General features: G+C 32.1%; 2 protein-coding genes across 2 annotated transcripts; both read right to left on the bottom strand.

Annotated features, from left to right (window-relative positions):
- Window positions 2,348–5,358, bottom strand: LOC18604916 (pentatricopeptide repeat-containing protein At1g05670, mitochondrial). Its single transcript, XM_007037619.2, has 2 exons — window positions 4,996–5,358; window positions 2,348–4,374 (listed from the first exon to the last, which is right to left on the bottom strand). The coding sequence occupies exons 1-2, from the start codon at window positions 5,260–5,262 to the stop codon at window positions 3,376–3,378; spliced, it is 1,266 nt and encodes a 421-aa protein (XP_007037681.2). The 5' UTR covers window positions 5,263–5,358; the 3' UTR covers window positions 2,348–3,375.
- LOC18604915 (UDP-glycosyltransferase 89B1) lies at window positions 10,114–11,923 on the bottom strand. Its single transcript, XM_007037618.2, is given in 4 exon segments — window positions 10,114–10,627; window positions 10,630–10,980; window positions 10,983–11,222; window positions 11,225–11,923. Coding segments are annotated over 4 exon segments (1,446 nt in total). The 5' UTR covers window positions 11,700–11,923; the 3' UTR covers window positions 10,114–10,247.

Here is a 13,585-nt window from a genome sequence, read left to right as displayed (position 1 = left end):
ACTTTAAATCACTTGAAAGCAGCAAATAACAACTTGAACAATAATAATAAGAATATAAGACAAATTGTATACATTTTTTTTAAATGACCTGTAATAGTTATTATTTTTATCTGTTAATGACCTGTAATAGTTTAGTAAAAATGCTTCTACTTGTTGATCATCTGGGTGTTTTTCATTTTTTTTTTCTTTTGTGTTAAAAGTTTTCTGTATCTGCATGCTGATCGTATGAGTATTTTTTATTTTGGTTTGTGAAATTCTTTCTCTTTGCCTTAAGTTTGTTTGGTATTTCCTCTTGTGTTGGTTGTGAACAATACCTGTTTCTCCCTGACTTGGACAATGGCAGCTTCATGTTTGTTGTTTTGTCATTATTTTTGGGGTTCAATTGGGAAGCTGTGACAGTCAAATTTGAGATTGGTATTGGAAATTTTTAACAAATTTCGTCTGCATTGCACCTTTATAAAATTTTGATTAGTTGGGTTCAGTCTTGAGTTGTTAAAATCTTTGAAGCAGTTCTTCTGTATTTGAATGTTGAATAGACCTTTACACATTTAAGAAACTTATAATTACACCTTTACACATTCAATTATTACTACTGCAACGATATTGGGTGAAAACATAAAATAGGCTGGAATTGAGTTTAGCAGAAATGTTGGAGCAGAGGTGAACATCCAACAAAAAGCTCAAGAGTTGGATCGGATTTTAAGTCAAGTAGAGGGATTGACAGCGATGGAAAGGGTTTTAGCTTCAATTAAACTTTCAGAATCTCCAACTCTTATGTTTGTGTTTTTTAGTATTGATCTTGATCGAAGACTTGAATGGCTGAGGACATTTCTTGTTGACCGTTGAGCTTGGATGAATCTAAAACTTTTTGTAAAGGTAAGTTCCAGAGATTGTAACTTTTGGGCATTTGTGCTTGATGTTGATATTAATTATGAGGTTTATTAACAAGTCAAAACCCTTTTGAATTGACAGTTATGTTAGTAGTTGTATAAAGGTGAATTATTGTAACGACTTTATTTGTTTTATGCATGTTGTAAGTTAGTGTAATAGGATGAATATTCATCCATTAATTTCAAGGTCAGTGTATTTTTCTGAACTAGACATGATTTGTAGATTATATGTACTAATATTTTCATCTAAAAGGCATTTAGTATTACAAGGCTCTTTTAATATTTATAGCATCTTCATGCCAATATGTTTTAGTTAAAATGGTAAATTGTCATTTTCTTGCCAGATATGAAATGCAAATAATAAATTGAAAGACACGGTATTTCTCTATTTGCCATTTATGTTTCCTCAGCACCAAATGTTAGGTTCAAAAAAATGATTTCTTCTTTTTTTAAAAGGGTTTATGAATTTGCATTTAATCTATCAAAAGACATAATTTACATTTTTTTTAGAAAAAAATGATTCATAATATATGAAAATGATTCATAATATATGAAGAATTGGCTTAAAAAAAATCTATACACAAATTTAATTGATTATGATAGATAAAATATAATATAATTATATTATATTTTTAAATAATTATCTATTTATAAAAATATGTGATTAAATTATAATTATTTTTAGTAATTGGGAAAAAATATAATTATGATAGATAATTATCTTTTGAGATAAATGTGTATTTAAATGATAATAAAGATAATTTTATTTTTTTATGAAAATAATTGTTAATATGGTCAAAGGTATTTTTGTCTTTTTATCACCTATTTCTTTCTTATTCCAATTTTATTTTCACCAACCAAACACTATAATAAGTTATAATAGCAATTACTGCTCTATTCCATTCACAATACCAAACAAAGTAATAACTATTCTATTCTATTCTCACTTTATTCTATTCTCACAGAATAACAATTCTATTCTATTCATGCCTATTCCGCGAACCAAACGTGCTGTTAGTCTTTGCACAAACCTACTTGCGGCCACCCATCCATGATGAAGGCCACTCAAAACATACAAGAAAGAAAGAGAAAAAGAATATCTGACCAGTGAGATGGAGAGAAAGAAGAAAAAAAAAAGATTTAAAAATACATAACAAGAAAGGTAAAATGGGGATAATTTTAATACCACGCTATTAAATAAACAAAAATAGTAACTGTGCACTAATAGTAAATTTTTTAAATCGACTATCTATTTCTAATATTAATGGATCTATGTTGACCGATGTAAAATTATAGATAAAACTTAGAAAGGTAGAAGTAATTTACACCTTTTATATATGTTACCATTTAATTATATAAAATAGTTTAAACGTAATAGATATTTATTTTAGAAAATTCTAACTTGATAATATTGAATTCTTTGACAGTGTACACTATAAATTCATAACGTATTAACATCAAGTTAACAAGATTCAAAATTAATTAAATCATGCTATTCCTATCACAATGAACAACTCATTTAAGCGCGCTCTGCATAAATTTTTAAAAACTCATAACGACAAATTTACGTAAAAAAGAGGAGATTATGCAAACGCCATTCCGGCACTAGCAGTAGCAATGAATAACCTTCCCATGATAATCATGACACATGATGGGATTTTAGGAACGAAGAAAATGACAGATCCATGCTTTTCTTAATCGTAAAAGCAGGAAAACCACTTACTTTCTGAACAATTATAACGACACAGCATCAAGCATCATTCTATTATTATCCATCAAGACTGGTTTTCTTAGAAAAGCCGCACAATAGGCACATTTCTTGTAATCTCATGGCTCAAAAACTTTGGCTGAGGCAGAGGCAGAGGGATCCAGACCAGCACAGCTTACTCTGGCATCTTGAAATTCTTTCGTCAATTAACTCCTAGTAATTATCTTATACTGCCCAAATTCATCTCCAGGGTCAGTATAGGCCATCCTTTACAAACAGATGCATCAAACCTCATGCACAGAAACCTGTCCAATGCAATGATGATATATTATTCTAAAGCATAGACTTGGTTCAAGCAAAGGATGATCATCTCCCCAAAGAATTTCAGTATGAGCACCTAAAGTTTGATGTCAACCAAAGAGAAAATGTCTCCAATTTTCTAACATATTTTCCTCTGCCTTTGGCAATTCACACACTCACTAATCTCTATCAAGCCCACTACTGTTTTGACTTAATTTAACTTCGAACAATGCTCTATTGCATGTATAGTGCAAGCAATTAATTGAGCAGCCATCATATAATAGTCCCAATCCAGAAGACGTCAGCTCAGTTTTATTCGATGGGTTCCAGAAAACCTGCTAGCGACTTGCGGCATTATTGTGCAGGAAGCATATCCTAAATCACTACTTAAATGAGCAAAAGTGCCACAGTCAAAGCCAAAGACAGACTGTTGGTTTCATTCTGTTTGCAAAAGAACCTGTCTTTCCAACTAAGATGCTATAAAACCCCAGACAATTCCATGTCCTTTATCACCAAATCTAATCTCTGAGAAAGCCCAGCTCTTCGATATCCAGCAATCAGCAAATCATAAGTTGATTTTGAAAGCTTATGAGAACCCTTAATATGTTCCAAAAATATATCTAGCCTATCATAAGCTTCTTTCCTGAAGTAACAGCAGATGACCTTCTCAACATCATTAGTACATCTAAATGATAACCCTTGTTTCAGCATCCTGCCTACTGAGTATTCTACATCATCCAATCTATTTAACGCGGCATACATCCTTATAATCCCAGAGTGCACCTGCAACATAACTTCAACAACTTGACCTGACTCCACTATAGTTGAAAGTAGATCCTCCATTTCTTCTACCTTCCCGTATTCAGAATACAAACGCACAATCTTCTCAGCCATCTTCACACTAATTCCCCGCCCAACATCCAGAAAAGATTTCAATAACTCTTTAGCTTGACTAAACCTTCTCTGTCTACAAAACCCTTCCAGCAAATTCTCCAATATGCGCTCATTAGGCATTATTCCTATCGACGTTATTTCTTCATAGAATTTGTCGGCACTATCAAAGTCACCAGATTTGACACAACCAGATATGAGAGATTCATATGTTTGTAGAGTAGCACAATAACCTGCAGCTTTTTTTGCCGAATACCAACTTTTCATGGCAACAGCATTTCCCAAACTTGAAAAGCCAATTATGAAAGTCTCATAAGTCTCAGCATCTGGTTTATAGCCCTCTGAACTCTCCATTATCTCAAATAAGCTGAATGCTGTTATCACATCATTTGAACACAAGCAAGCATGTAGAAGGGAATTGAAAACAGAAGCCGTTGGTTTAATCCCATGAGCCTCCATTGAAGTGAACACATGCATTGCAAGTGGAACATTTTGAGTCTTTGCACAGAGAGACATCAAATTCAAGTATTGATCATAATCTCTCTCACTGTCCTTCAACATTTTCTCTAATTTCCATTCCAAAACCTGACCAATCAAATAGTAAGCTAAGTTAAATCATTGCAAATGAAAAAGTATGGTTTGAATTGAAGTCAAAAACTGCCATACAAAAAACTATGGTTCGGCATTTTAAATGTTTGGCATTGCTATTGTAAAATCGCTATAACAGGAAAAATGTCCAAAAAAAAATGCTCACGAAATAAAGAAAATAATTAAAATAAAAACAAAGGTACATTATATTGTTTTTTTTCCCGTAAAAAATCAGTTCAATGGAAAAAGCAAGAGGCAACATGCATAGCATTTAAGATTTATTACCATACTATTTACTGTTTTTAGCATTACATTTGCAGTCAAATGTAAACTGCTAGCTAATGGTAACAGCGGCATCAGATGAAAAATAGGGCAATCAAATCCATTCCTTGCATTCAAAACCTTACGTTTCTAAAATTTTAATTCCAAGGGAAATAAATAAAATCAAACCCGGATATATATGGTTTGCGAGAGCAAAATTCTAAACTTAAATGAAAACTGCAAATGTTCAATAATTTACGTTTTTCCATTAATGCCCAAAAGTCTTAGCAGCCAGACAAGGCATTGCAAATTTCAGTAATATTAGAGAGAACTTAAAAGACAATTTTCCGCTTTTACCAGCTGAGCCTTCTCAGATGACAAAGATGGGAGACCGGCGACAAGGGCATTCCAGGAAAATTCGGAATTTCGTAGGGCAAAACGATCATCTGAATCAAGCGTCGTCTTGATTAATGAGCTGGGCACCTGAAGCAGTTTCTTAAGAAGAGGATCGGCAGACGATGGCTCGTTGCAGAACGACCGTTGAGATTTAAAAGGGATTAGCATAATTTGAGAGCTTAAACCTCTTATAGCCACGGATACTAAACCCTTGCGAACTAACGCCATTTCATTTTCTTTCTAGTCTTTTCTCTCTTTTTGCTCGGAAAATATCTTGGAACTTTAGTTTCGTTTGGCAGAGTGGTCGAAATGGCGGGTGTTTGGTTGTTGGAGTAGTCTCTAACTCTCTATCTATTAAAATAAAAATAAAACTGAAGGGATAAATCATATACTCGTGGTGGAATTAGAAATCTCAAAAGTAAGTATAATTCAATTATGATAGAATGTATTAGTGAATTAGATATTAACTTGATAAAAAAAATTTTACAATAATACAATATAGTTTTATTCATACATTATTGTGTTTTATGTTTAATCAAAGTTATATCAATATTCTAATACCTTTTTATATGGGTATAATGTTTTTCTTACGAGTATAACTTTTCAATATCTTGTTGGTAGGATGCATATTAGAGATCTTTCTAGGAACATCACTTCAATTTTATTAAATGATATTATTAAAAATTCATTTTCATGCATTATTTTGGCATAAATATACTATTTTTATTTAAAAAAAACTCTTGAACTAGTGAAGAAAATTTAAATAAACTCTTGTTATTTTATTACCTTCAATCAAACTCATAAACTTTTGTTAGCGCAATAAGTTCAATATGAATAATTTCAAGAGGGGTGTATTGAAATGTTTTTAAAATTTTAAAAATTCCTTGTCAATTTTAAGAAAATAAAGTTTTCTTAAGCCAAATTTTTAATTTGAAAATAAGTAAGACGATTAGATTCTTGTAAAATAAGTAACGTTGGAAATAAAAATGGAATTGGTAAAGTAAGGAAGGAAGGAAGAAGGATCAACACAATAATTTTTATAGAGGTTCAGCCTTTTTGCCTACGTCCTCTCCTTTAAATTCATTAAGGAGTTAAAAATCCACTATTGAAATAGAATTCAATATAATGACTTTTATGGATCAAGTACAACATTTTCAATACAATGTCTTTTTATGATTAAAGCACAATCACTCTATCTTTTATCTTAATTAAGGTATAACCACTTATTTTTTACTTTTTCAATTGGTTAAGGTATAACTACTCTAGTGAATATAATAAGAGATTAAAGAGCAGCTAAGATGCCTCTTAAAGGCTAAATAGCAAGTTAAATACAATATTTAGTGAGAATGAACATAAACAATAAAAGCTCTCTAAGTGATACAATAGAATACTTAAATGCAATAAAAGAAGTACAAAGAGTATTGAATGATTTGAGATGAATTATTCTTTTAGAGTTGTATTTCAAAGTCTTCTAACCATCATAAATGTTGTGTAAACTTGTATTTATAGTTGGTGAAGCTTCAAAGGTAGTTGGAAGTGCATTAAATGTGAAAATAGCCATTTTTCTTTTCATTTTAGGCTCCAACATCATATTGTATCGATACATGTGTGCATGTATAGATATATTGTCTCTTTTATGTTTGAATTCCCACTATAATGTATCGATACATTTTGGCATGTATCGATACTTTTGAACTTTGCTACAAGGGCTTGAACATTCTGTTAGAAATGTATCAATACATTTACTAATATATAGATACTTTTGAGGTAGTAAGTATTCTGTTGAAAATGTATCGATACTTTTAAGGTAATAAGTATTCTGTTTCATTTTTATCGATAGATTGAGTTTGACTTCACAAATTTTAACTTTTTTTGAAAATATGTATCGATAGATTCCAATTTCTATCAATACTTGTCCAAATGTATCAATATATGAAGAACATGTACCGATAGATTTAGACTATATTGCATTTTTCAAAGTCCTTTAAAGGAGAATTAGCTTAAGCTATGGGCCACACACGCAAGAGAGCCGTACGCACACGGTCTACACAAACAGACATACGCAGGACAACCTGTACAAAAGGATCCAATAGCTACTAAAAAGAGTAGCAGCCAAGTAAAGTATTTTAAGATAATTAGAATACTTTCCATATTTAAGTTTTTTTACTTGTTGATTGCTTTGCTTGCACAAAAACTTAATTTTTAAAATATTTATTTTTATGTCATTTATTTTTCTTGCACTCCAAGGAAGTCTAGGAATAGAATACTTCCTTATTTAATTACTTACGTTACAAGTAGGTTGAAGATGGACTATCTCTATAAATAGTCCCTTTATGTTTCATTGTAAAACTAAACAGGGCTTTCCTTGGTTCCATTATTTTGAACAGAGTTTCCTTGATTCCATTTTTAATTAAAAAGGGTTTTCTAACTCCATTCTTTTAAGTCATTTTATTTTTCCATCCTCTTTCACTGTTTTTGTTCTTAAACTCATTTGAAAGTGTTAGGGGATGTCTAGACTTGATATTCCAAGACTTAGATGAAATTGTGATAATTTTCGTTTGTCATTTCAAAATATGGGATCAATTTGAAAACTATGGAGCTAACAACTTTTATTCTGGATTAAATAACTTTTACAAGTAATAGTTTATTAACTACAATTAATTAAAATGTCATTTGTTATTGTTATACTATGTAACGCTAATGTCAGGGTGAAATGTCACGTGACCATGTGGCATAATTAAAATGACTATGATATGTTAACATGTTATGCCAACACCATGTGGCATAAAATGACAAGTGATATTCTTACTAACAACAATTAGTTAACTATTAGTTAAAATGACTTATTTAAATCAAAATAAAAATATAAAGGTTTGATTGAATGTAATTAAAAAATTTTATTTAAAATTATTTAATAATATAAGAGTTTTTTTAAGTAATAATATGCCTTATATATACTATCAACACATGAATATTTTTGTTAGTTGTACACTTGTTAAATTATAAATCATACATACTAATAATACCATAATTAGTAAAGTGCATTATAGAGGGAAATTATAAGTGTCCTGACCAATTGAATGTAAACTTTGATATATTTCATATTCAATTCAATAACTAAATAAATATTAAGAGAAATGATCATTTATTAAACAAAAATTCTAAAAGAACAACTTAAGAACATGTTTAGCCTAGCTTCTTTTTTTTTTAACTTAAAAGTTATTATAAATCTTTGATGAAAAGTAATAACTTTTAAAATTAAGCTAAAGTTGTTTGATAAATTTACTTTTCGTAAACTCTTTTTTATAGATAAGCTGTTTGGTAAAACATCTTATACAAACTTTAATTTTGATTAAAATTATTATAAAGGGTATTTAATAAATTATGAAAAAAATTGAATCAAATAAAAAAAGATGAGTGTGACAAAAATATAATTTCTCCTATAATATTATGAATTGCTGAAAGATAAAAGAAAATTTTAAAAAATATTTATTGTTATTTTTTAAAGATTGGTTTGAAATTTATGACCTTTGAGGCTGAACAAAATTGATGTTAATAATGGATCCAAGTGAGTCAGGAAAACCACGTTCAGCCACTGATTTGGCAACTCATTTTCCTACTAAAATCATCAATGCTAATTCCATACAAATCTATCAAAGTCTTGATGTCCTCATCAACAAAGTTCCCTTCCATGAACAAAAAGGTTTTAGCATTCATATATATTTTTAATGGGTTATTTATTTTGTCAAGAAGTGCTACATCATCTGTTGAGTACTGTTAGCTTAAATGCGGAATTCACTGTTAAGAAGTTCAGGGATTTTGCAGTTCCTGTTGCCAAAAGAATTAAAGTCTATTTCAATTTTCTTATAGTGCATCATATTATTATACCTAAAATAAGAAATTCTTTAAATTTGAGTTTCCATAAACGAGTACAAATATTGACTTTTTAATTTTCATCCAATTTATCTTAATAATCATTGACTTATTTGATTAATTATTTCAATAATAATCAACCAATATTATATGCACCAGAAAGAAGTTAAGAACAAATAAACACCACATAATTGTCATATGAAACAATAAATTGAAAAATATCAAATAATAAAAAAAGTTTTCAAAATAAAAAAATGATAGAAAATATAATACAAAACAAAATAGAAAGAAAAAAAAGAAACAATACGTGAATGCAGTTTTGAATTTTAAGTTTTCTTTTTTCTTAATTTTTTAAGAATAAAAAAAAATCTCAGAAGGATGGTTTACGGAAAAAGCGACAGAAGAGGGAGATCGATAAGGAAAGAGGGAGGAGGTATTTTCTGAGAGAGGATCTTTTTGAAAAAAAATAAATCTCCTAAGAAACTAGCATTTTTTTAAAAAAAAATAGAAAGCTCTTATTTGAAATTTTTTAAAATTTTATTTTTTAAAAAAGTTACTTTTTTTAAAAAAAAATCTCATAAAATACTGTTTGACTCAATTTCTATTTTCAAAAATAAATAAATTGAAAATAAACTAAGCTAAATAAGCACTAAGTGAAAAAGCTATCCAAAACAACACTTACTTTGAACTCTTACCTATTATAGCGCTTGTAAATTTAGTTGAATAGCACATACGCATATTCACATTTTAAAAACACACAAATCTGAATCTCCTTTTTTATCCTCCTATATACAATTTGGCTTTGTTAAAACAAAAGCAGGAGGCTGCTAAGCTCCGAATGAGTGAAAGGAACGTGAGCGGCTGCCTGCCACAGTGTGCATGGGAGTTCGGCGTTGGGACAATATAATTGCTGTTGCAGTCGATGTCGGTTTGGTTTGGCAAAGAAACTTGACCCACGTGCCCGTGAATTTTCAAGCAAAACAGTCTAAGGACATATAAAAGTAATGCTGCATTGTACCGAGAATGTAACGACTAGCATGCTCCCTGCAACAAAAGAACAATCCTAACAGCAATCTAAGCTTTAATTTGGCAAAACAGAAAATGAAGTAAATTTCGAACAAATAACACATTTTTATCTATCAAAGAAAACAAAGAAAGATAACAACGAATACGCCTCTGTAAGAAAAACTGGTTAGCATAATAATAATAATAATAATAATATTCTAATTATAACGCAGATATATGGAGCATAAACTCTTACATTACATGCTTCATCTACAAGCCAGCCACGTAAAAGGTGCTCCAAAACCAAAAACACACTTCCATTTCTTTATTCTTTTCTACAACCTTAAGACAGTTTGCATGTCAGAATTTGCATCTAATTCCGTTGAACATAGATGCTTTACCAATTCCTCCAAATCCTTAGCCGAGCTGCCACCTTCTTTAATTGCCTCTACTGCTGCCTTTCTCAATTGCATCACTCCTTCTCTCTCTACGCTGTTCTTATTGCTCACTGATTCTGCCACCACTCGTGCCAACTCGTCTGAGTTTGGCACAGTTTCCGCACCCTCACACGCCCTCTTAGCCACCCGTAGCTCATCAACCAATAAAGAATCGTCCACAAATTGGTCAGCACCAAAGGGCCACGTTAGCATGGTCACACCAGCCACCACAGCTTCTAAGACCGAGTTCCATCCGCAATGAGTCAAGAACGCGCCACCGCTCGGTGATCCAATATAGCAACTTGCGGGGCCCACCCTCTGATAACATATCCCCTACTAGCCACACGATCTTCGAACCCATTTGGAATCATGCCGTATCTTCCCTCCACGTGTACTTCCGTGGGTTCCTTGACGCACCATATGAAACGGACCCCACTCTCCTCCAACGCCGACGCAACGGCTGCCATTTGCTCATTGGTCAACACGACTTGACTTCCGAAGCAAACATAGACCACCTCGCCATCCTCACACGTGTCTAGCCCCGTCAACAAGCCATCCACAGAGATCGAGCTGGGCCCACCCCTACGCACGGGGCAAGTAAGAGAAGAACTGTTGTTAACATGGAAAGGTGCAAGGGCCCCACAGCCCACACATGATCAGAGCCCATGACATTCTTCAAATGGTCGAAATAAGGCCCTTTTAGTTCAGCAAAAGAGTTAATTATTAGACCCCAACTTTTGACGTTTGCGACAAGTCCATCTTTGATAAATTCTCCAGCCGGGTCGCCCCCAACGCACGCGCGAAAAGTAGGAGAGAGTTTCCACCAAGGGTACTTTGGACATTTCGCAATTTTATCAAACGAAATGACAGCTTAGGGAGATCGAGCCACAGGGTATACAAAACAGACAATGCTATGGCGCCAGATGGGAAAAAAACAATTCGTTTAATGCCTAGACGGGAAGCCAAACGTTGAGTCCATCCCAAGAGCATGTCGGAGACGATGGCTGAAGGAGGTGAACGGTGGGATTCGAACCATGAGAACAAAGGGTGATAGAGTTGACCAAGGGCGTGAATCAAGGCGGGGCAACAGCATTGAGGTAGGTCTTTGAAGTTCTCGACGTGGGAGGGAATGGAAGGGTGGGGAGGGAAGGGGAGGACCAGTGTATTGATTTGAGGGTGGGAAGAGAGGAGTTGGGTCAACAAGGGGAGGTTCTTCGGGGTGACTAAGATGGTGATGGTCAGATCAGAGGCGGTGGCTAAGTAATGGGTGAGGTCTAAGAGAGGAATCATGTGGCCTAGTGCTGGGAAGGGGAATACTAGGACGTGTGCATGTCTGCCTAATATTGCCATGGGTAGTAAATAGGAATATAATTGGTTGGAGGTTCAACAAGGAATGTGAATCTGACTACGTATCTGAAAACCTTTTGGCTAACAAGCAGAGAGATTGAATGAGTTTGAAGAGAAATGATGGAAGGCCACTCGACTCTTCTTTTAATGACGACACAGACTTTGCTGTGCTTGAAGTAGGCTGCATTATGCCTGCCCCAGGATGGAGACGTATGTTTTGTATTGAAAGTCACATCATCAAATTTTGACCTTTCATCAATAAAATATTAATGTTTTATTTTTTAAAATATAATATTGATATGACACCGTGTCATAGCTTGATTAAATTCTGTACCTTCCGTACATCCATTATTTTTCTATTTTTAATTTTTTTTAATAAAAAAATGTTATGATAATAAGCGTGAGTAGATACATACTAAAGTAAATGTAGTTATATAATATTCATTACTGTTTTCATTGCCCGAAAATGAAAGTAGAATAGCATAGTAAGTGTAGATTTGTATCCAGAAAAACAAAATGGTTCTGATAATAAATCTGATTAGATGGATGTGGAATCTGAATTGGGTAGAGGAGACTAGTAACTGTATTCGTCTCATTATATTTGTCCTTTAGTAACTTTTTGTAGTTTATATGAATTTAATTTTGATTATTATTTTTTTAAGTATTATATAACATTAAATTTTTAAAGAATATGTTTTGAAAAGATCAGAATTCAGAATTTAATAATTTTTTTAAAAAAAATTATCAAAATTGAGATTATGTGACTATTAAAATCAGCAAAAAAATTGCAACAAGGTAAGTATTTAAATGTATGTTTCTTTTAGTCAAAAAATAATTTGGTTGAAAGTAGAACTTGTTTCGTTTGTCCATGAGAAAAACACTATAAAAACTCAAAGTCTCAAGCAAAATGTTTTTTCGACGGAGTCACATTTATAAATAAAAATTATAATCATAACTAAATATAATATCTCGTATAAAAAATGAAACAAATAGATGAATAAATTAAATATAAAATTAAACAGAACCTTATAAATTATGATATTAAACCATCCCTCGTGTGTTTTTTAAAGTCAGGGCTCCAACTTAATTGCAGGCCATGAAAAATGGCCCCAAGTATAAGCCGCGCAAATTTGAGTAGTACCCTGATTTTCCAAACTAAGAAACATGAGCAAATTAGAGGGTACAAAAGTACACTAATGAGCTTTGTCACCATTAGAAGAGATAGATTTGCAGGAGCCATTTGTCTTTTTCCGATCAACTACTACAGTATTAGCTTACTTGATTTCAGTTAACGAATATTTATACATATAAACTCGTAAACTTGGCTCGCTGTCTTGATAAATTGTAGTGGTTTGGATCCTACTTTGGCTGCAGCTATTGGTTTCAGTGCCGAGTTACAAGTAGCAAGCGCTGTGGGTTGGACAAAGGTTCTACTCAACTTACATTCATTGTCCTTGCTATCATGCTTTAAATCCCAAGCAAGATGGCCAATAGCTTTTTTACCTCTTAAGGTACAATTACATCATGTACATTTTTGTATATTAAAAAGGAAATTGGGTTGCTTCCAACTTGCCACCACAATTGAGAAGCATATGAATGAAATATAATCCTTTTTACAATGAAATTCTATTTTACCAAAAATGAAAAAAAAAACCTTTTGAGAATGAAATCAAAATTATAATGAGATTAATTTTTAATATTTGAATGACAAATTGATTTCGACCAACCCAATAGGTTAAAGTCCAAGGCCTTGCTTGTTGTCTAAGTAACCCATATTTTTAATATTACACCGACCCTAGTTGGAAGAAATGAGTTTTTCTTGTTTTTTTTAAGATTATTTTTTAAAATCACGAAATATATGTTATCACTTTTCTTTTGATATTAACTAT

Source organism: Theobroma cacao, chromosome 3, assembly GCF_000208745.1.
Source record: "Theobroma cacao cultivar B97-61/B2 chromosome 3, Criollo_cocoa_genome_V2, whole genome shotgun sequence".
Classification (NCBI taxonomy): Eukaryota; Viridiplantae; Streptophyta; class Magnoliopsida; order Malvales; family Malvaceae; genus Theobroma; species Theobroma cacao.
Note: the sequence above shows the minus strand (reverse complement) of the source record. Positions and strands in the feature narration are given on the sequence as shown.

Bases quoted from the DNA above. Each gene is read 5' to 3' on its own strand.
- LOC18604916 (XM_007037619.2), bottom strand. From the start codon at position 5,262: ATGGCGTTAGTTCGCAAGGGTTTAGTATCCGTGGCTATAAGAGGTTTA. The intron at 4,375-4,995 runs GTAAAAGCGGAA...TTGATTGGTCAG, and splicing joins CATCTGAGAAGGCTCAGCTG to GTTTTGGAATGGAAATTAGA.